This window comes from Apteryx rowi, unplaced genomic scaffold (assembly GCF_003343035.1).
Source record: "Apteryx rowi isolate R43461 unplaced genomic scaffold, aptRow1 scaffold_73, whole genome shotgun sequence".
Taxonomy (NCBI): Eukaryota; Metazoa; Chordata; class Aves; order Apterygiformes; family Apterygidae; genus Apteryx; species Apteryx rowi.
The window spans coordinates 1,190,312-1,211,028 of record NW_020451016.1 but is presented as its reverse complement, the minus strand read 5'-3'; the positions used below and the strand labels follow the sequence as shown (position 1 = coordinate 1,211,028).

Genomic DNA, 20,717 nt, shown 5'->3' with positions numbered 1-20,717 from the left:
TCTCAGCTAAGATGAAGCTCTCAGATGCACCCCCTTTCGGCATGTGTTTTGGATAGGATACATTTAGTTTCTACCTGACCTTTTAGACACAGGGATGCTCCACATGTATTATTGTCCTGATACTCTTCTCATTTCAGTGTTTAAATACACAGTTATGATCATGAAGAGAATTTTTAGTCTAATCAAGCACTCAGGCTATCAAGAATTCAGAGTAAGGTCCTTAGAGTGATTTCTCCTCTTTCTAGCACTTTAGTGCTCCAATCTTTATTTTTCCTCCATTTTTCAATCTTGCTTTTGCATTCACAGTGCCTATGTGCTGGCTTACAGTCTGGCTACAGCCTGAAACGAGTTGACTGGCTAAGCTGGCGAGAAAACCCAGTAGCAGGTGGAAGACTGGCCTAGGAAGGAGCCCTTCCTAATAGATATTGAAAACACAGCCAATACACTAACTGAAATATGCTTCCCGCCGGCTCTTTCAGCTCAAGTTCATTTATGCCCTCATACTTCATCATCATGGCAAATTAAACAACTCTTAACATCATACTGCAGAAATCTGTGTGTATTTCAAAGGAACCTTTCATTTTTGGAAACCATTTGTGACACCTATGGAACCCAATGGGTAAAGAAAGTGTTGGACAACATCCAATAGCGGTTTGCCAAAGTACACAACTTTGAGATCAGCTACCCCACAAAGCATCAGGACACGGAGATCTCACAGTAGCTGTCTGAGCTTGACATTATCAGAACATTTAGCCACTACAAATAAAGATACTCTAGAACACAGAATCTGAGCCGTCTGTCTGGATTTACACCTGCATAGGCAATACTTACAAGGCATCCCTGCCTTTTATAAGACGACTTTCAAATGGAGGCCACCAAAGAACACAGCTTACATGTACACTGTTTTGAGGGAGGAGAGGAGCAAATAGCTTCTTCCAAGAGAGCAGATGGTGTATACAGGAAGCCTGTCAGTTCAGAGTGCCTCATAATTCCAGTTATATTCTCTGTCCATCTCACCAGTGAGAGCAACATTGCTGATCAAGTTCAAAATGGACTCTGGGGGACAGTGCAGATAAATGGTAAACTGCTATGCATGATGCAAATGAAATGAATGAGTGATTATTGTTAAAGAGGCCTGCCAAACATACATATATATATATACATCTCCCTTGTTTTTTATTTTTAAGTGTGTATATAGGCTTCATGCTTTCTATTTTCAGGTGCATTAACATCTGCTGTACAGACACAAAAAACCAGCAAGGTTAGACAAACAACTATACGCAACTTCTGACTTTAATATTAAAGAACTGTGTCTGCTGCCTATCTCTAGAGATGGTTCTTTGGTTTGAGGCTAACTGAAAAGGTCTCTACCCCCTATTCTTAACCAAATGTAAATTTAGCAGACCACTAAAACTATCACAACTGCATCTGTTTGGAACAGCCACAGTTTTATCCTTCACTGGGCCACTCCACACTTCTGGGAGACTAGCATGGACAAAGCATTGGTGTTCRATCTTAAATGGAGAAATTGCTTGTTCCAGTCCAACTTTGTAATGCTCCTGCTCAGCCTTCAGTATCAGGGTTGAGAGGTGGGAAGACTGCCATTTGGTAAAGCTACCATCAGCTTCATGCAGGCTATGGCTGGCTTGCTGAGCAGCGCTTCCATTCCCTCTTCTATCCAAAGCAGATAAGCAGGGCACAGAATAGTAATGTAAAATGTAAATTAAAAAAAAAGTGTTCTTTTTATACACCATTTTTGTCCCTGTTTTCTCTTCCCAGTTGTATAGGGGCTTTAATGGGAGAAAAAAAAAAAAAAGACAGAAATTCTTAATCTACAGCCATGCCATTGTGTGTGTAAATGTACCCCAGTGACTTATTTTTATGGAGTTGCAGGGTTGTCCTTGTGTTACCTCAGTAACAACTTCTACACTAAGATACTTGAAGTAACCAGGGCACAATTTAATGAGTACCATGGCACATTGTCTGTAGTCTTAAAGCTACTTGAGTAGTGTCTGGGAGGAGGCTGTTTACATATTACCTTGGCATTTACAAAGAGAATATGAAGTAGACACCGTAACCTATGACACACATGCAAATCCAAGTGCTGTGCAAAGCAGTGTGACAAAATTATTCATAGAAATAACAGAAAAGTGACCAGAGTACATGTATTGAGTTTTGTCTTTTTTCTAAATATCATATACATTTCTTTTTTTAGTTTATATTATCCTGTCTGAATGCAAATTATTAAATCAAACTTTCTGTAAGAAAGAAAAGACATAGGAAACTGAACAAAGGCAAAAAAAAAAGAAAAAAAAAGTCTTATAAGCCTTTATGGAGAACAGGGAACATCCTGCAAAGAAAGTATCCCAGCCTGGTATCCTCTAGGCTATTAAAGTTTTACATTCCCCAAGCCAAATTTTGGATTTTGTTTCCCAGATTGCTAAAGGAGCTAGCCTATAGTAAAGAACCACCTGTGGTGAGCTTCAAGCATAGCAGCAGCAGCACACAAAGACAGCAATGCAAAAAGTAGAGCAGATGCTTTATGAATACCAGAGATGGCTGTGATGGGGTTCTCAAAAGCTGCTAAGTAAAGTTTAAAAAGTAATTAAGACACAGGCCTATATTCCTGCTGCTGCTTTTACCTTGTTGCTCTTTGTAATTGGGACCTTGTTTATAAAATCTGTTTATTTTTTCCCTCCTGAGTCAAACAGTCTAAAGATGCCATACCTGTCAGGACACACTGCCAGCCCCCCTGGCCCCCCCCCCTTTTTTTTTTTGCTCAGGAAACAGGCAGAGGATGTAGGCCAGACAGCCAGCTCAATGCTGACTTTATGATTTCTTCTAAAGAGAACGTTAGATAGCCAGTTCCCAAAGGGATTTGAAGGGGCAATGGGTGTCAAAAATACAACTTGTTCTGGAACTACAGCACCTCTTCACACTTGTATACTAAGCGTTAAGGACAAGAAGACATTATTGTTGCAATTAGTGAATAAATGCAACAGTTTATAGGACCTGATAGATCTGATGTGCAGAAAACAGTGCTGCACTCAAAACAAGGTGGCTACCTTGAATATAAAGTCACCCCATTTTGCAGTTAAAGCTCTGCAAATTACAACCAGCAATTTTTTAACACAGTTCACTAGCAAGACCTTTGGGAGTTTTACAATTAACTTCTTTGGGATCAAAATTTAATCTAAAGACAAGGATAAACTAAGGACAAAAAATAAGGTTCCAACAGCAAACATGAATGATAGTCATCTTGAGAGCACAAGCTTGGTAGATGGTGGGTCCGAACTTTCTCTTCCCTTAGTAACAGCTATCCTAGGTCTGACTGTTGCTTATCTTTTTATAGTATTTTTCAAGTTAAACTCCAATCTGAAGAAGCATTCATTCATTAGAATTAGCATTCTTTAATTAGAGATGGATTTGACTGTAAATTTCAAGCCTGGTTCAAAAGTGCCTATTAGTCTGAAGGAGGATAAGCAGTTAGTGCACTCAGTTCTTTCCCTATAGAGAGACATGCTTTGACATGTTGAAGTTAGATTTAGCTTTGAATCTTGTGATTTTTTATTCATGCAATTGGCTAAAGAGCAGGCAAAGAAGGGCTATTACTCCTTCTTACAGTAATAACCTTGTGGAGTTGATATTCTCCCTTTATTTCAAAGACTTGATATCAGCTTTAGTCCATGGCAGGTTTCACTCTTACACCTTTTGCTACTGTACTCTATTTCAGACAATTCTTTCAGTATGTGTCCCTTTTTAATAGAAGCAAACTGCATTAACACCTAAAGAGAGAACTACTCACAAGGCCAACTAATGAGATTGTTCTCTCACTCCCAGTAAGAAATCTGGGCAACTCCTATAAAAGATATTCCATAGTTATTTGAAGTACTGATCACAAAAGGGTAACACAAACTTTTCTCTGAATTTTATCACTTCATAATTACCTAAAGTACTTCCTCACCTTTTTAATTTCAGAACATAATGGGAAAATGCATTTACTCAAAATCTTTTGGAAATATGAAAGTAATTGCTTTCCTTGAAATCCTACATTTTCAAATAATCATTTGTGAATTCAGAAAAAAATTATTCCTAAAGCAAAAAGTAAAGTAGTTTCTCAAACTTGTCTCTCATTTATCTTTCTTACATTACTGTAATTTCTCAGTCATTTTCTGTTCACTGTTACTCAGATGTTTTACTGATAATGGTGGCCAGGTTACGAGAAAGCTGAATCAGATAGCTCCGAGACAACGTTATCATCTTAGATGTACGTAACTGATGTCCCACATTTGGTAACAGTTCAGTTTATTTTCTAAAACCATGTGTAACATAACGAAAGCATGAGAAGAATGTATAAGCAATACCTTGAGTATCCAGAAACAACAGTGTTAGCCCAAATATCTCCTGAAGTCTGTCTGAACTAATATGTACTTTTATATTATGAAATATTTTAAACAGGCTTAAAAGATAGATTTCCACATCCAGGACTGAACTTGTCTCTTCACTCCTTATATCTGGGTTTCATACATGCTTTTTTGAATGCTGTTACCACCATGCGCTGTATGGCCTCCTTTTTAATATGAGTTAAATATAAAATCAAAATGAAAGAAATGCAGCTGGAAAAGAGAAACTGCAGATGCTTCCTTGACTTTATACATGTGTGTAGATATACTGATAGGCATTTAAAAAAGCTGTAGAGACATTTAAAAAATGTATTTAATCTAACCAGTTGGTTCTCTCAAGTAGTAGTACTTCTGTTTGAGTATTAGTGATGCGTGCTCAAATTTTAAGCTCTTAGGAGAAGGCTAAAATCAGCCTTAGCAGTTCTTAATCCACAGTTTTATTCTGAAGACTTTGAAAAGATGAGTAAATATATTTCAAAATTTATCATGACCATAAGGGTCATTCCTCACTATATTTAAAACAGTGGCACTTTTCCTCATTACCTCTTGATACTAACTTGCATTTCTCATTGAGTTCTCACATTACTGACACGTACAGCAGTGTTTTCCGCTACAAACTCAGATATATTCGGAAAAGAAAAATATGTAATGATTGGTAAATATCTTCCATACTGGTAACTAGTTCTCAGAGAGCTGGATACTGTGAGAAAAACATGGAAAAAATCCGGAATTTATAAACATATGAATTCTCAAAGCAAACACGAAAGGGAGAGTAGCAAAAGAAAGGAAGGGGAATCATTGTGAAAAACAGCAGGTAATAGTAACTAAAGGGTACTATAGAAGTGAGTCATACAGAAAGGAGAAAACAGAAGACAAAGTAGGAAGATAAAGATATACATGAAAAAAGCATATTAGGATAGATCAAATACCTAATTCATTAAGTTTTTTAACTACTCTAAGAAACACAACACAACCTTCCAAACCTGCTGTCTGTCATCTTTTCTAAACATGACTACATCCTTTGACGAGCAAACAACTAACCCAGACACTATTACAGGTTCCATCCTTCAGTCTATCACATGTGCACGTTACCATCATTTAGCTTACCATACTCCCTGAATGCTTATCTTCCTCATGTGCTAACCATGAAGCAAGTTATCACATGCTTTTCAACAAGAGTAATACATCCTTCCATAACACCACACCATTGTTGATAATTTCCATGCTGCTGCCATGTCCTGGGTCTCACTAGGACATAGACAAATAGAGCTGCCTGGTTCTATATTTGAGACTTCAGTGCCACAGTATACTATATTATTTCTTGCTTGCACTTGGAAGGGATTAAGAAATAATTTCTCTGTTCATCTGTGGGATCACAGGAAGATAAAGGAGGCTGCCAAAATTAGTTTCTCAGTAGCAACCTAGTTAATGTGGTGGTAGGCTGTTACATGATAGAGAAACGGATTCTGCACTCTGTGATTACTATGACATGCAACACTTCTGCTACGAGATAGCAATGGGAGTTTCAGAAGCTGTTTTAGAGCTGAAGTACATGGAAGCATTAGTAGCAGCTTTATAAGACTTTGTGACACAGAACCAATGGACTGAACTAGTTCTGTTCTTATGGACCAGTGATTCTTACACAGGCTACGTTTCACTCAGGGACATGAGCACGTACTGCAGAAAGTACATTTTGATGGAAATATGTTTAACTAACAGCAGGTCAGAGCTTTTTATATTCATAGAGCTTGGTGATAAAGTCCCCTGGTACTTTGAGCATCCAAATAATAGCCTGAAGGCATGTTTCTACCATTCTGTGAAAACAATTATCCCAAAATTGTTTCAGATCTGCTGGCAATAGGTTTGGAACTGGGAAAGCTACAACTGCTAAAACGGGCACTGGGATTTACAAGGTAATTAATGTTGAGAATATTCCCCGAATTATTGTGGTGTTTGAGTGGATGGAATTCACAAACTGGGCTGGCATACATCTATCCTCCTATGCTCATCATTTCTAACAAATTATGTAATTAAAACTAAATTAAAAGGAAAGTTGCAGGATTTGCACATTTCAAGTCAAATTTGCATTGAGATTCTCTTTTTCCATACAGTGAAATGGATGTATACTTCTGACACACACCACCCATTGCTTTGGTCTTTGAAGTGACAGAGCCAGACTGAAACTACTGCAAGAAGAATAGAAAGACTAAGTGGTGAGTAATAAAGGTAGATCGCCCCGGTCAGGTAGACAAACAATTATAATAAAAATCCATGGGACACACTTTCTTGCATTAAAATCACTGCAGGATCACTCTGTTCTGTGTGATTTTAGCTGCATGTGTGCGTGTATATATATATATACACACACACACGCACAATTCACTGTACTAACTTTAGAGTAACAAAATAGGACAGGAACTGCTTCATGGCCTGCCCTGTAGTTTGAGTAGGTGAGTTACCCTCAACTTTGAGGCTTGTAACTGCCTCACTGTACAGCAATAGCAACTCTCAAACTATGTGAGAATCTGTACCATAATCAAGGAAGAAACTTGGTTAAGTATTAAGTTATCAAATGAAGAAAGGGCAAAGAAAAGAGAATGTCCCTTTTCTACGTCATCCTTTTTGCCCAGACATTAGTATTCAGGCTCTGGGAAGTTACTGCTTGGAACAAGAGCCAATATACAAGCCTGACTTCTGTAAGACTTCTCCTCCTCTTTGCTTTCAATATGGTGTTAGTATGAGATGGCTTTTCCTTAGTAAACACTTGTCCATTCATTATTAAAAAGTGCCAAAATAACACAAGGGGGAAAAAAAGGGGGGGGACACAAGTGTGCTGTGAAATGAACTATAATGTAAAATCTGGTTTAAATACAATCAATACGTAATCAGAGCTGCCTAGAAGAGGCAGTACTTTTCAGTTAGTTGACCTGAAGGACATTTTTTTTTTCTTACATTTATGCTGAGACATTTCCTTTAATTAAGGCTTCAGAATGTGATGTTATGCTATTTTAAAAAGAAGTGAAAAACAAAGCAAGTTCTRCTTTAGCATGTGGTGGTTGAGCTGAAGTGTCTTGACTGAGGTTCAGAAGCAGTAACTTAGCTGCTAGCTGTAATTGTAGCTACAGAAGAGAATTTAAAAGTACCTCTTTACCTTTATGTCCCTATTAATATTACCAAAAGATGATGTGCATCTAACACTTGAAATCACTTTTTTTTACTAGAGGATACAGCTCTGTCAACATGAAGCCCAAGTTCTCATAAAAAAAGGCTCTGGCACTGTTCGTTAACATCAAGTGCGTATTTAACTGTCTACTTGCTCAATCTAATCACCATGGTACCCAAATGCTTTATAGATATGTATGAAAACATGATCCTTAATTCAAAGAGCAGGCAATCTGCCAAGGTAAATTTACCCAGGGATGAACTCCAAGGGGGTTGTTATTCCAACTGCAGCATGCAGGCCTAAATTTGGACAAGGTAACATCAGTGGTATGGGGGGGAGGGGTGCACAGGAGTGAGAAACATAGTTATTTCTTCAAAAAAAACTTTGATAAGCATAAACTCTGACAATAGCTGGAGCAAAGACAGAACTGTAGCTTAAGGTGGGACCCAAAGAGCACAGTGGCAATAGGCTTTGAAGCTGAACTGAGGCAAGGAATACTTTGTGGATCAAGCAGGAAGAGAGGGGGTGATTGCTCTTCTAGCACCAGGAGGATACAGCCCTTTCTAAGATTCATAAGTCAAGTCTGCCTAAAACAAGGAGATTAAAACAACTCAGGTTCTCTCACATTGCTTCCAGGCTTCTTAGAGTTTGTGATGTATTTGGAGCACAAAATTAAGTTTTGTTTCGTAACAGAAGGAAACTAACTTACAAGAAAGAAAGAAAGAAAGATTGATGATTCTTATGTAAACCCTTGTTTCCTGGAGCTAAGCTTTCAAGCAAAACATCAAATAGTACAGTTGCGTGGCAACCTCCCCACCCCCATTACAGGTGGGCTGGCTCACCAGTTCCACCTTTCCGGTTTCTCTAGGCTGCACAAACACAGCACTTCAATACATAGGATATATGTCTGCAGGGTGAACTTCTACTTTGTGGAGAACTTGTATTTAAGAAAACAAGAGTGCTACCCAAAACAGCCTGAGGTAGAAAATTGGTGATGCTTTTTGTTTATGTATTTCAGCATATTATGAAAATGAATAGTATCTAATGTCCTGAAAACTTAATTTTCTGTCCTTGTTGTATGACGATTCGATCATTCAGCTATGTAGAATGCATGTAAGTGCAAGCACTATGTTTAGATAGTCAATTTTTACTTACAAACAATCATTAACATTTACTGAAACTCTCCAGTATTGTTTCTGATAATCAGTTAACATAAAATTTCGTATCACTGAACCTGAGAAATAAGTGCATCAACATCACGCTTTTAAAAGGCTTTGCCCGTGTATTTACAACCAGAGTAAGCATGTACTAGAAAACAATTGAGGCTGAACACTGGTATGCAAAAGCGTGCAACGCCAATTACAAATATGCTCTGCTCCACCTCACTTTGTTCTCCTTTTTATTTGCTTGATGATGACTGCTATGTTAAACAATGTGACCTTCCCTCTCTGATTTCCATTCATCCTTTGATGCCTGTATTTTTCTTCCACATCCTTCTGTTCTCCACTCTTATTATTACTTTGAGTATTAATATCTTTAAAACCAGGATGTGCATGATTTTTTCTAAAATAAGGCAAAGCTGAAGTACTTAAAAAACGATTCATTTTTGCAAGCTGTGACTCATAGTAGGATTCATAAAGCTACTTCTGATGTCAAATAGTAATGTGGCAAGAAAAAGTCCTGTAATCTAGACATAAAACAATCCAAAGTTACTGCCATACCATCTTCTCTGCTGGGCTGCTGCCAGGTACGTGCTGCTTGTGCCCTCGCTCCAATTCCAGAGAAGCAAAGCAGTGTTTGTCTGCCACCTCCCGGGTGAGTCACAACGCAGGGGAGAGAGCAGACAAGATCTGACAGGGACAAGATGCAGAAAGAGATCTGGCCACAGTAGCAGTCATTAAACATATTTTAACTACTTTAAAAGTATTAGGTTACAAAGTCAAACACTCAAAAATTTGAAAATACTAGAATTATAGTGAACTATGCCACTGTGTTTGTATACACTGTTTAATCTTTATCTCTCTAACTGCAATGCATTTATGCTTTCCTTTGGATCCCACTTTAATTCAGTACACAGCCAAATAGCATTATCCAGTATTTCTTTTTATCTTCAGCCTGCAAAGCGAGTTTTTCTAGATGTTTCTATTTTTCTGCCTGGAAATTTTGTCCAGGCAGAATTGGAGGCTGTTAGTCTCTCTTTCTCCCCCCGATATTCAGACACTCGGAGACACCATTACCAGCCAGCTGGTAGGCATCCAGGAATGCCAAAGAAATGGCTGCTGGACATGCGAGACCTACTGTGCATGTACTGGAGAACTGATCTTTGCACATACTATACACCCAATGCATTCAGGACATGTTGGACTCACTGCATATATACTATAAATGGTACATCCACATATATCTGTCCAGAAATCTTATTAAAAAAATAATTAAAAAAAAGCCTGTAACCCTGCCTCTGAGGATATCCAGCTGTTGGCTTAAACAATTTTCAGCACGATTTTCACTGCTTAGTGTTTCATCATTATAATACAGTTTTAAACAGAAGAGATCCAGCTTTAGATGGCAGTTCATTATGGTAAATTTTCCAAAGAACTCACAAGGCAATATAAATAATAGTTGACAAATATTAATATTCATACAAAGTAGCAAGTGGTGTTACAGAAAGAAAAGAGAACAACTACTTATACTGGAAAAGAACATTAGAGTAAAAACAGAACAAGACTTGGGAAAAGGTGGTTCAATCTAAATGTGGATTATATATACATTTCTTGGAAAGCTGATTCACAGCTGACAAAATATAATCTAGGCAATACTGTGTTAAATAGCTTAAAACAATAGCAAGTTCAAGCCAATGAACTTATGTTAAAGAGGCTAGAATTCAATCAATTTTAACACCTTATACTACTAAAATACATTATTAAAAATATGCAGTCTGCTACTATTTTGTACTTTTCACCTTAATTATTCACTAATCCATTTACTTTTGTTTTCTGCTTATATACAAAAATTCTAAATTGGTTTCACTCTCCTATATAAACTCCTTCAAGACTGGCAAATTTCTCTGTTCTGCAAAAAAGAAACTTTCTCTGATTGCATTACACCCACACCATTTAGCACTGCACATCATGGATTCTCTTCTTTTCAACTTCATAAAAGAACACTATGATCATGAAGTCTGATTCACTGGGCAACACAGGATACAGAACTTCATCCATTGCTAATGCTGATATAACTAACCACAGAGGTTTCTGTAGCTGTAATCTAGACACCTTTCCTGACACATGAACCTCACTGTGCACATCCCATGCTGCAAACCTCTACCCGGATAATAATCACCAGCACCTCAGATATTGGTAGCTGGAATAACACACACATGGCATATGCCCACTATGACCTTCTTGCACAGGGCTATTCCTGTACAGATTGCCTAGAGCAGTTAAATGGAAAGGATGATAACAGTAAGCATGAGTTGGAAAGACGTCAGAACTAGAATGAAATAAGAGGTCTCCTTCCCAAACGCCAACGATAAGAGAGACCACTACTGTATCCGGCATGATAGACGCAGCAACAGATCCAACAGCTGGGTTGAATGATTTTGACATTTTAAGAGCTCCCATATTCTGAACTCTGACAGTGCATGTCTCAGTCTGATCAAGTCTCACACACTAAGCATGCGCCCCACTACTTCAGTCTCCTGCTTCAGCACCTGCATCTTATGTATGTAGCACAAAGGAAGCTCCATGGTCCTCTGTAGTGCTGCATTGCACCTGACGTGGGGATCACAGAGTGAGAAAAACACTCAGAAAGGAACCTATTTGAGAGAATGTTACTCTAACAGATCTGATGCCATGGCTCCTACCAGTCACATACCCATGCAAATAGAGTTTCACACGCTGCCATTCCTGTCAGCTGAAAAGTCCTCACAGGATACATTTTCAGCTGAGTCCTATTGCCTTCTCCTCACTGCCCAAATCCCTATTGCTGTTTCCTTCACTCTTCACTGCAAACTCCAACAGTGCCAGCACAGAGCCCAGGAAAACAAACTTAGCAAAACTTGTTAGTTTGGGTTTTGCTTACTTCCTCATCCTTACAGTTTATGCAACCAATTAGTGGGACACACCTCACTTGAAACCAGCGGATGTCAAATGGGGAGGGAAACCAGTTTGGCTGAAACATGAATTTCATTCTTAATTATGGCCTACAGGGATATAAATTTAGACTACCTTCCTTCTTTAGCTCACAGAATTCCAAGATGTTGTCAATTTACAAAAAACGAAAGGATACATTACAAGCTCTATCCTGCTGTGCTCTCAAGCACAGAAGAACTATCGGCTGAGCTAACCATCAACCCACCATCACTCTTGATATCAGCAAGATGGGGTCTGTCCACTTTCAGGTCAATGTGTCTTCACCCTATCTATGCTGAAATCTGTCCCAGAGGAGGGCTAACACAGCCCACAGCCTCCAACAATATTATGATGGAGTAGGAAGAACAGTCCCCAGTGCTCTCTGCATTCAAGCAGCTTGAGATTCAGCATTAATACACAGAAATTAATGGGGCAATTCAAACCTAAGTGCTGTTAAAGCTCTCTAGGTTTGAGCAGATAATACATCTGTGAATGAATCATACTGAAAAAAATAAAAGATTCAAAACAATATTTTCAGTGGTTACAGAGTTACACTAAAAGGGTTGCACAAAACCTGGGATTTCATAGCTAGTAATAAATAATTTGCTGTAGCAGCTAAAATCACTCAGAAGACTTGCACATCAACTCTATTTGATAATCATTGACCAAGCTCTGTGCAAGCAGCCTCCTTTCAAATTTACTCCACTTTGTGGTTTGACAAGGTCTTGGCCTAGCAGCTTTCAAGGCTAAATGTCTATTTGCTTCAAGATCTGATTTTTTTGTAGCTGTTTTTTGAGCAGCATGTAATTTGTGTCTATTTTTTCCTAGCAGAAATATTTAAGCACCACTGAACTACTATACATATAGCAGGAGTCTTCAATTTGTGCTCAGTTTCATATTTATTTTCAATTTCTGATGCATATCTTCTGCATCACTCACTGAGCACCACAATCCACAATAATTTGCTTCTTAACTTACAGCTCACCATTAAGTTTCATGTCAATTATTGAACTAAGCATGAATCATTACAGTATAATTCATATTAGCAATGTCCTGTTGCTTTGATATCATGAGGCACTCAATAATTAGACCACAACCTTCCCAAGCAGACAGGCCTGTAATACTGTCCTGACTGCTCCAGTTAAACCAGACTAGAAGACTTGAGCTAGTCCAGGTGAGACGACAGCTTCAGAAAGAATGGAAGCAACAGCCACATTCTAAAACAACATTTGAGCGATGCAGAAGGAATTAGCAACTAAACTGTTGTTGTAAGCCTAGCTGCTGCATCCCTATTATTTGCTCTCATACCATCGCTAAGAAAGTTCCAAATCAGCCTATCAAATGGGTCAGCTAAATCAAAGTTATAATGTTATGAACCCCAGCTGAAGACTCCCGCATGAGGGCAGAATTTAAGTTACAATGAGGCAAAACTTGAGTTAAGCTAACAAGACTGTATCTAAACTTAAATATAAAACAAAGAAACAGTTTCAAGTTACTTTGAAACATAATCTACGATTTATACACAGGTTTTATAAAATACTATCAAAACATATCTTCGTGATCACACAGTTGTGAAAATTTTCACATTTAATTGCAAAACAAGGCAAGCCCTTAAGGATGAAATGATAAGGCACAACATAACAGTAATTTAAAACTTAAGTTTCTTTCTGTAACTTAGTGCTCCTTTTAATTTTCTTAGAGTAATACATCAGAGAGAGAAGACCATGTATGAAAGCTGTAGTTGATGCAAATTACTCTGGCAATACTGACATAAGGAAGCAGGTTAACCTGTATTTACAGCAGCTGGGGTTTTGCCCCAGGTCTACTCTGTACATGGAATTACAGAAATCGAGAGCAGCAGCAGTTTAAGAGATAGCACATTATTTATTTATTTTGGGGGTGGGGGAGATTATAGGAGATAAGGAACAAAAGTCTAAATGACATTAGGCATTATCCATTTTGCTCTTTACTAATTTGTTCTGTTAAGCAAACAAGAAGTCACTGGCATTGTCATCACTTGAAAACACCTTTATCACTTTAAGAAACTGAACAAGAGAGTCCCAAAGAAGCAGCTAAAATTAAAGCAGAAACACATTTGAACAAAAACCCCAAAAAACTGAGCAAAAATTCACCAATGCCACTAAGATGTGCAGCTAACACATCAGAGGCCTAGAATAATACAGGTACATACTTTACATACTATCTATTTAGAAGTTTCACCAGCATCACTTTGATTCCTTATATAGGAACTGGTTGCTAGGCAGAAATGGAAAAGCATTACACTGGTGAATCAGTAAAGCAATTTTTTTTTTGAATGAAATGGTACTTATATATCAAATATTTTCAAAATAAAATTTGTTGTGAAGAAGAAATTAATAAGTCATTAGAAACAACAAATTAGTCTGCTATCATAAAATCATCATCCTCTAAGAAATCCAAAACCAGAACAGCTTGTCTATCAAGACAGATTGATAGGTGTATTTGTATTTCACTTCTGAAGAATGACTAAATCAGAATTCTTCAAGAACACTGATAAGAAAAATAATGTTACAGATTGGTCAAATAAGTGCTTACTATCTGCCCAATTTTTTTGGTTAAATTGAAAAAAAAAAGTAATTATCATGTTCTTCTTATGTCCTTTTCCATAAATTATTGTAGTTTAACAAGGTGACTTCTGGAAGGTAAAGTAGAAAGGAACCCCAAAAGTCCTAATATCAAGTTATTTTAAGTGTTTCTGCATAAATGACTGCATTACACAATTTTAAGAGGACTTACACTGCTGTTGTGAAGGCAGCTGAGAATGTCAGCTTTCACCTTGGTACCTGCAAAGCCTCCTTCAGTGACAGTTTCATATAGCAGACTGCTTCTATGCAGTGGCTGACTCAAGGCCCTTCTCTCACGGAGAGACTGGTGATTGCTTTGTAAATAAAGGAGTTTTGGGAAGAGCTGTCACCTGTGTCCTTGAGATGTTCTGAGATGATGACCTCTTAGCCTGTCTTTTGAACTTGTCTCCTTGATCGGCAAGAGCTTCTGTGGAGCGGGAAGGACGGACCTACCGCCGGCAGACATTGCTGACAGGAGCCTACAAAGCGCAGGGCGCCGGCTGGGGGTGAAGCAGCGACCGTTGGAGAGGCAGCGCCATGCCAACACAGTGACCGCTGGCCAGTCCCTAAGGCCCCCGGGCTACAGGGCATCGCCGCGCCCTCACTGCTGGCCGCTCCCCACGGGCGTTCACGTAACCAGCGGCCCGCCAGGCGCGGGAGACCGAGCGACGCCAGCTGAGATCCATCGCTGCTGCCGCCGCCGCCGCGGGTGGCGCCGCCGCGGCCCCCAGCCCAGCAGCTCTTCCGGCCGCGCCCAGCTCGCGCCGCCGCTCTGGCCCCGCCCCCTCCCAACGGCCGCCCAGCCCCAACGGCTGCGCCGGGCCTCAGCCCGCCCCGAGGCCACCAGAGCCCGGGGAAAGCGAGGCACCTGAGACAGGCCTGCGCCTAAAGGCGCCGGGGAAGCAAGCCAGGCTCTACGGCAGGGGCGGGACAGAAACAGCCCCTGCACCATCGCAAGCCTCCCTTTGGGCGCTCCCCGAGCCGAAAAACTCACTGGCCGCTTCCGCCTCGGTGCGGCATGTTGCCGCAACGACGTGCGTCGCTACGCACTTCCTCTCTGCCACCTGCTTCCCTGCGCGCCGCCGCGCGCCGCCCTCTCGAGCCGAGCCGGCCCTTTCCCAGCTCCCCCCGCGCGGCGCCGCTCCGCCCTTCCCCCCGCCCCTGCTGAAAGCCGAACCGGAGGCGGCCGGGCGGCCATTTTGTTCCTAACGCTGTTGGAACCGTCGGCCGCGGCCGCAACGGCTGGCGGGGCCTGGGAGCCGCCCGCGGCGGCAGCGCTGGCCTCTTTTTAAAGGGGTTTTTAATTCGTTTTGGGGTTTCGCGCCTCGGCCCTGTTTTAGCCCGCCATGTCCGGAGAGGGAGGCGCTGGCGACCAGGTGAGCGGGAGGCGGGTGAGGTGGAAGGCCGCTCCCCGAGGGGCCCGCGGGCCGCTGAGGGGGGCCGGGGCTGCCGTGGCGGCGGTGCGACCAGGGGGGACTCTGCGGCGGCGGTGACCGCGCCGGACCGGGCCCTGCCCTGCCCTGCCGGGGTGGCAGCCCGCTGCCCTGCGGCCGCGCTCAGCATGGCACCGAGCAACCAGAGCAAAGCTCATGGGCAGGACCCGGCTTTCACAACACTCCTCTGCCNTGGAGACTGCCGCCGCGCCGCGGGGCGCCCCTGGGGCTGGGGGAAGCGGGGGCGGTGAGCGGCCTTTACCCCTTCTTTGCCCCTTGGTCCCTGCTGGTCTCCTCCGCGGCGCGGTCAGCAGACGGCTCCCTTCCCCCTCTGCACACACCCATTTTGAGGAACTCGGCTTCTTCCTTCAGCGAAGTATCGCTGAGACTCCCCGGCGCGCTGAGGCGAAGGCGGGGGATGCGCGGGGTTACTCCCAGCCTCCTGTGTCAGTAAAATCGGGGAAGCCCTGAAAACTTTTTGCGTTTCTGGTAAGCAAACTTTATTTCAGTTCAAGGCAGTCCAGTGAGCTTCGCTTTCCCCGTCTCGTTTACTGGTAGTTACTGGTTGCACACACCCTGGAAGAAAATTCAAATTTGAACAAGCTGTTTGCTTTAAGTACGTTTGCAATGTTTTGTAAGTGAGCGTTTGTTGAACGTACGCATTGAACATATAAGGCTGTGTGCCTCTTTAATGATGCTTTTTTTTCCTCTAGAATAACACAATACTAAAACATCTTCAAGTTGGAAACAATAACAATTCAAAAACATACTTATTAAATAAAAAATTTCTTGTGGTACAATATTCTCACTGTTGGGGAGGAATAACTCCTGTTTCAGTTGGTTTTGGCTCAGTTTTTTAAATATGTATTTATCATGACTTTTTACTTCCTAGGCAGATGCAATCTGAGTATTTTATGTCATCTTTTTAAATCTGGTGTTGTGGTGAAATAAGTTTCCGAATTTGGGCAGAACTTCTCCAACAGGCCTTTTTGGTAGTTAGGGCTATGTTTAAACTCTGTATTAATTTGGGGGGGATAGGTAAGAAAGTTCCAGACTTAGTGGAGGAGTGGTTAATACCAGTATGGCATGCCTTAGTGGCCTATATAGCCTACAGAAATACTTAAAAGGAAGCCAGYGACTTAATGTTCTCTTTTTCAGAAGCTTTTCTTTATAGAATTTAAGTCTCCCTCCAAAACAGTTTAGGCTTCTGTATCTGTGGGCCTGTACTGAAAGGGTGGGATGTAAACTCTTCGTAAGATCACCAGTTCTTGGGGGTAGAGGAGTATGCAATTTTTAAAATATTCTGTTTATGTCTACTTATGAAAGAAAACATACTATGAATTACCCACATAGATGCTAGAAGTCAGGTTAGTAAATAGACTTTTATAGTATGTTTAAGCAAGATATTCTTCAGAACGATATACTCATCCTAAGATAAAGGGCTGCAAAGCAGTAAGAGTATGCTGCAATAAAATATTGATAATCCTGGTGCGTAATGCTTCACATTTAAGCTACCCACTCCAATATATTAAAAAAGTTACATTGGCATTTAATTGCATACATTTGGTTAAAGTAGAGTGTTAATTTCTGTAACTTGTATACGTTACTGCTTAACTTAAAGAAGAAGCAAACGTTGCTGACTTAAGGTTTATTTTCTTCTTTTGCGAAGCAAGAATGTATATACAAAAGGTTGATTTACTGTCTGTATACTAAAGTAAAAGCGATTTTAAAAGGTACAATTAGGTTTAATATTATGGCTCTATGTCTCAGAGGCTTTTAGTATTCAAAAAAATTTGCAAATCATTTTTTGCAGCCATATAAAACAYGTAGCTTAACATAAAGCTTGATTTTTTTTTGGTATTTTTTTTCCTGATTCATGTTAAGGTTGATTCTTTACCCAGTTTTGCTTATAGTTTCTACACTGGGTACACTTCAAGTCAAAAAAAGAAGCTATTCTAGGTTTGGTTAAGTGTATTTTTTTTTTTCCTATCTCTGTATTCTGTTTTCCTGCACATGTCTGATTTTGTTGTGGTCAGTTACCCTCCTTCCATCTGTTTTTCTTTCCTTCCCTATTTTCCTCTACTTTTTTTTTTTCCTCTCATCCTAGAAGAGTTGTGGTTCTTAGGCCTAAGTTAAATTAGGTCATGGTTTGACAAGTGTCTTTGGCAATAGTAAGATTAAGGTTTCTCCACCCTAGCTTATCACTTACCAGTTGTGTAGTGGGGAAAAGCTTATCTTAAGCCAGTGTTACTGCTTGTCTAGCTATGGTCTTATGGAGCTTGGTAGACTCAAATTCCCCCTATCTTTGTTGAAGGAAGAAAAACAAAGCATTGTGTTTGAGGGCAGTTTTATCTTGCTCTCTTGCCCATGCTGTAGCTACTACTGTATATTGTAACCTAATGCTGTCTGAAGAGCTCTTCAACTTTATATGCCCAATATTCTTATGTTTTTTAAAGGTTTCTTCCTATAGGAAGCTGAAGATAGAAGTTGGATTGCATTTGACTTTACTGTTTGGGTTTCCTCTGCTGCATGCATGACCAGCTTTTGAGTTTTTGGGTGCCATTTTTGTCAGTCACATACTTAGATCAGTATGAGGGGGTGACTGTACAGTTAATTTTCTACTATGCTGTGTGGTAGTTGTATTATTTGAAAAAAATAAAAGCTCTGATAACAGTCACTAGAAGATGTGCATACAGTGTATGATGCAGACATTAACAGTTATCATTTGTCAAAGATTTTTGGCTCTGACTCAGTGCCAGCCATTCAGGGTTGTTTGCATCTTGTTTCCGAGGTCTTGGGGTTTGGAGGGGATGTATGAAATCAGCCAGGTGAGTAATGGATTGCCATGCTGTCTCCTGCAAGCACAAAGTTGTGGTAGTGCAGGAGGGGAGAAGAGGAGAGTAGGGAGTTGGATAAGTAGGAGAAAAGTAAAGGTATTGTAAGTTTAAAGGCACAACTGGGATTTAGGAGGCTTGCAGAGTAGTTTAAATGTGGCTTCACTGCCTTTGTGTTTAGTCTGAGCTTACCTCCAGGYGTTGTTAGGCAATATTAGCATGTCATAGAACAGGAGCCTAAGCTACCTGGTGGAGCTTATCTCTTTGCATCATGATCTCAAACAGATTTGGGGACAGACGGGAATTGTGATGTAGGCACCATGATTGCAGGGAGTCCTTTTAGAGTCAGAATAGTTTCAATTCTAGCCCGGTTTTAGCTGTGTTGGACCCAAACTAAATTCTGCAGAACCAGTTGAATGATGTCTTAAATCTGTTAGGCCCCTGCCAGACTCCTGGCAAGGTCTGCATAATGTTTAACCAAGCAGAGTTTCCAGCATAGGTTTTTAGAATACCAAACACTTACCATCATCTATATCATGGAAATCCACATTTGTAGATTGAAAGGCTGCATTTGCCACTGCTTGCTAAAAATTACCTGGTTTTCCATGAAGAGCTCTTCCTAATCTCATCACTTGTCAGGGTTAAAAAGAGTAGGTAATGGCACCTACAAATTTCTTTACTTTTTTTCTAGTTGTGACTGTACACATCTAGCTTATTTAAATCTGTGGTTGTTGCTTTGTATCCTTTACTCTAACAAGAACTAAATTCAACATCCATTTGAAAGGCTGAGAGAGCTGGGCCTTTTTAGCCTGGAGAAGACTGAGAGGGGATCTTATTAATGCGTACAAATATCTTAAGGGAGGGTGTCAAGAGGATGGAGCCAGACTCTTTTCAGTGGTGCCCAGCGACAGGACAAGAGAGGCAATGTGCACAAACTGAAACACAGGCGGTTCCATCTGAACATGAGGAAAAACTTTTTCACTGTGAGGGTGACAGAGCACTGGAACAGGTTGCCCAGAGAGGTTGTGGAGTCTCCTTCTCTAGAGATATTCAAAACCCTCCTGGACACGATCCTGTACAGTGTGCTGTAGGTGACCCTGCTTGAGCAGGGGGGGTTGGACTAGATGATCTCCTGAGGTCCCTTCCAACCTCAACCATTCTGTGATTGTGATCTTCTTCCTATCATGGCAGAACCACTATTCTTATCCATTTAATAAATAAATGGTTGCCTGACATCAGTTTTATCTGAAGACTTGATGCTACATTTGCTTACCCTGCACTAGGTTACTTCTAATCTTTTAAGGTGTCTAGAACATGCATTTCAAGCTTCCTGTAACTGTTTCTAAGATATACTCAGTCTGTGGCACAAATTACTTTACATGCATAAATCTCCTCCAAGACTGGGGTGTGAAAGGAGATGTCTATACTGTTATACCCTGACTAGAGAAGAGACCTTTAAAGCAGTCTATTCTGTCTTCTGCTGGCATTTTCTGTCCTTGGGTGCCCCTCAGTCATACCTTTGGTCTGTTTGATACAGTACGTCCTATATTTCTGCATTCTAAGTGTGGTGGCAAATGTAGTTAACTAAAGCTTAACATTTTGAAAGTAGGTGTAGTTGTTGGTGAGTGCAATGCTGAAAGCAAAACTTTATTTTTGCAATATCATGTGGATTAAAYGTCTCAGGAAGAGACATTTGAAAGAAACTCCTAAGAGCATATTATTTTAGAGGATATATAGAGTATAACTGGGTTTACTGACACTGTTTACATTTACTGTAGGAACTGGTTGTAAACAGAATGAAAACAAGGATTGGTGAATGAAGCCTATTTTACTTGATAATGCAGATGTGTTTTCCAGTTTTTACACAATTGTAACCAAACTGTATTTTAGCCTCATTTACAGGGTCAATAATTTCAGAATATGTTGAGAAGAAATTAGTGGACAATGTGTCCATCTAAATGCTGGTATTTGGAAAATAGTCTCATGAGAAATGAATGGTAATCCCTCTTAATCTAAAACTGATCTGTTCAGAGATCTAAAACAGCCCAAATAGCATTGATTGGAGGAGCGGGGGGGGAGGGAGTGACCTGTAAAAACACCCTTTTCTTATTTGATTAGTATGCTGGGTTATATTTGTTAATTGTCACCCAG

The 20,717-nt window shown here is 40.4% G+C and overlaps 2 protein-coding genes across 4 annotated transcripts in view; one reads left to right on the top strand and one right to left on the bottom strand.

The window, feature by feature from the left end:
* HIPK3 (homeodomain interacting protein kinase 3) overlaps nucleotides 1–15,032 on the bottom strand; it is a 112,248-nt gene extending 97,216 nt beyond the window's left edge. For all 3 annotated transcript variants that reach the window (XM_026087718.1, XM_026087720.1, XM_026087721.1), the window contains exon 1: nucleotides 14,472–15,032. The gene's annotated coding sequence lies outside the window, so the exon portion shown is untranslated. The remainder of the gene's footprint in view (nucleotides 1–14,471) is intronic.
* Nucleotides 15,033–15,119: 87 nt separating this feature from the next.
* CSTF3 (cleavage stimulation factor subunit 3) overlaps nucleotides 15,120–20,717 on the top strand; it is a 57,547-nt gene continuing 51,949 nt past the window's right edge. Inside the window, exon 1 of the mRNA XM_026087726.1 lies at nucleotides 15,120–15,675. Coding sequence (XP_025943511.1) covers nucleotides 15,646–15,675 — 30 coding nt within the window. The 5' untranslated portion in view covers nucleotides 15,120–15,645. The remainder of the gene's footprint in view (nucleotides 15,676–20,717) is intronic.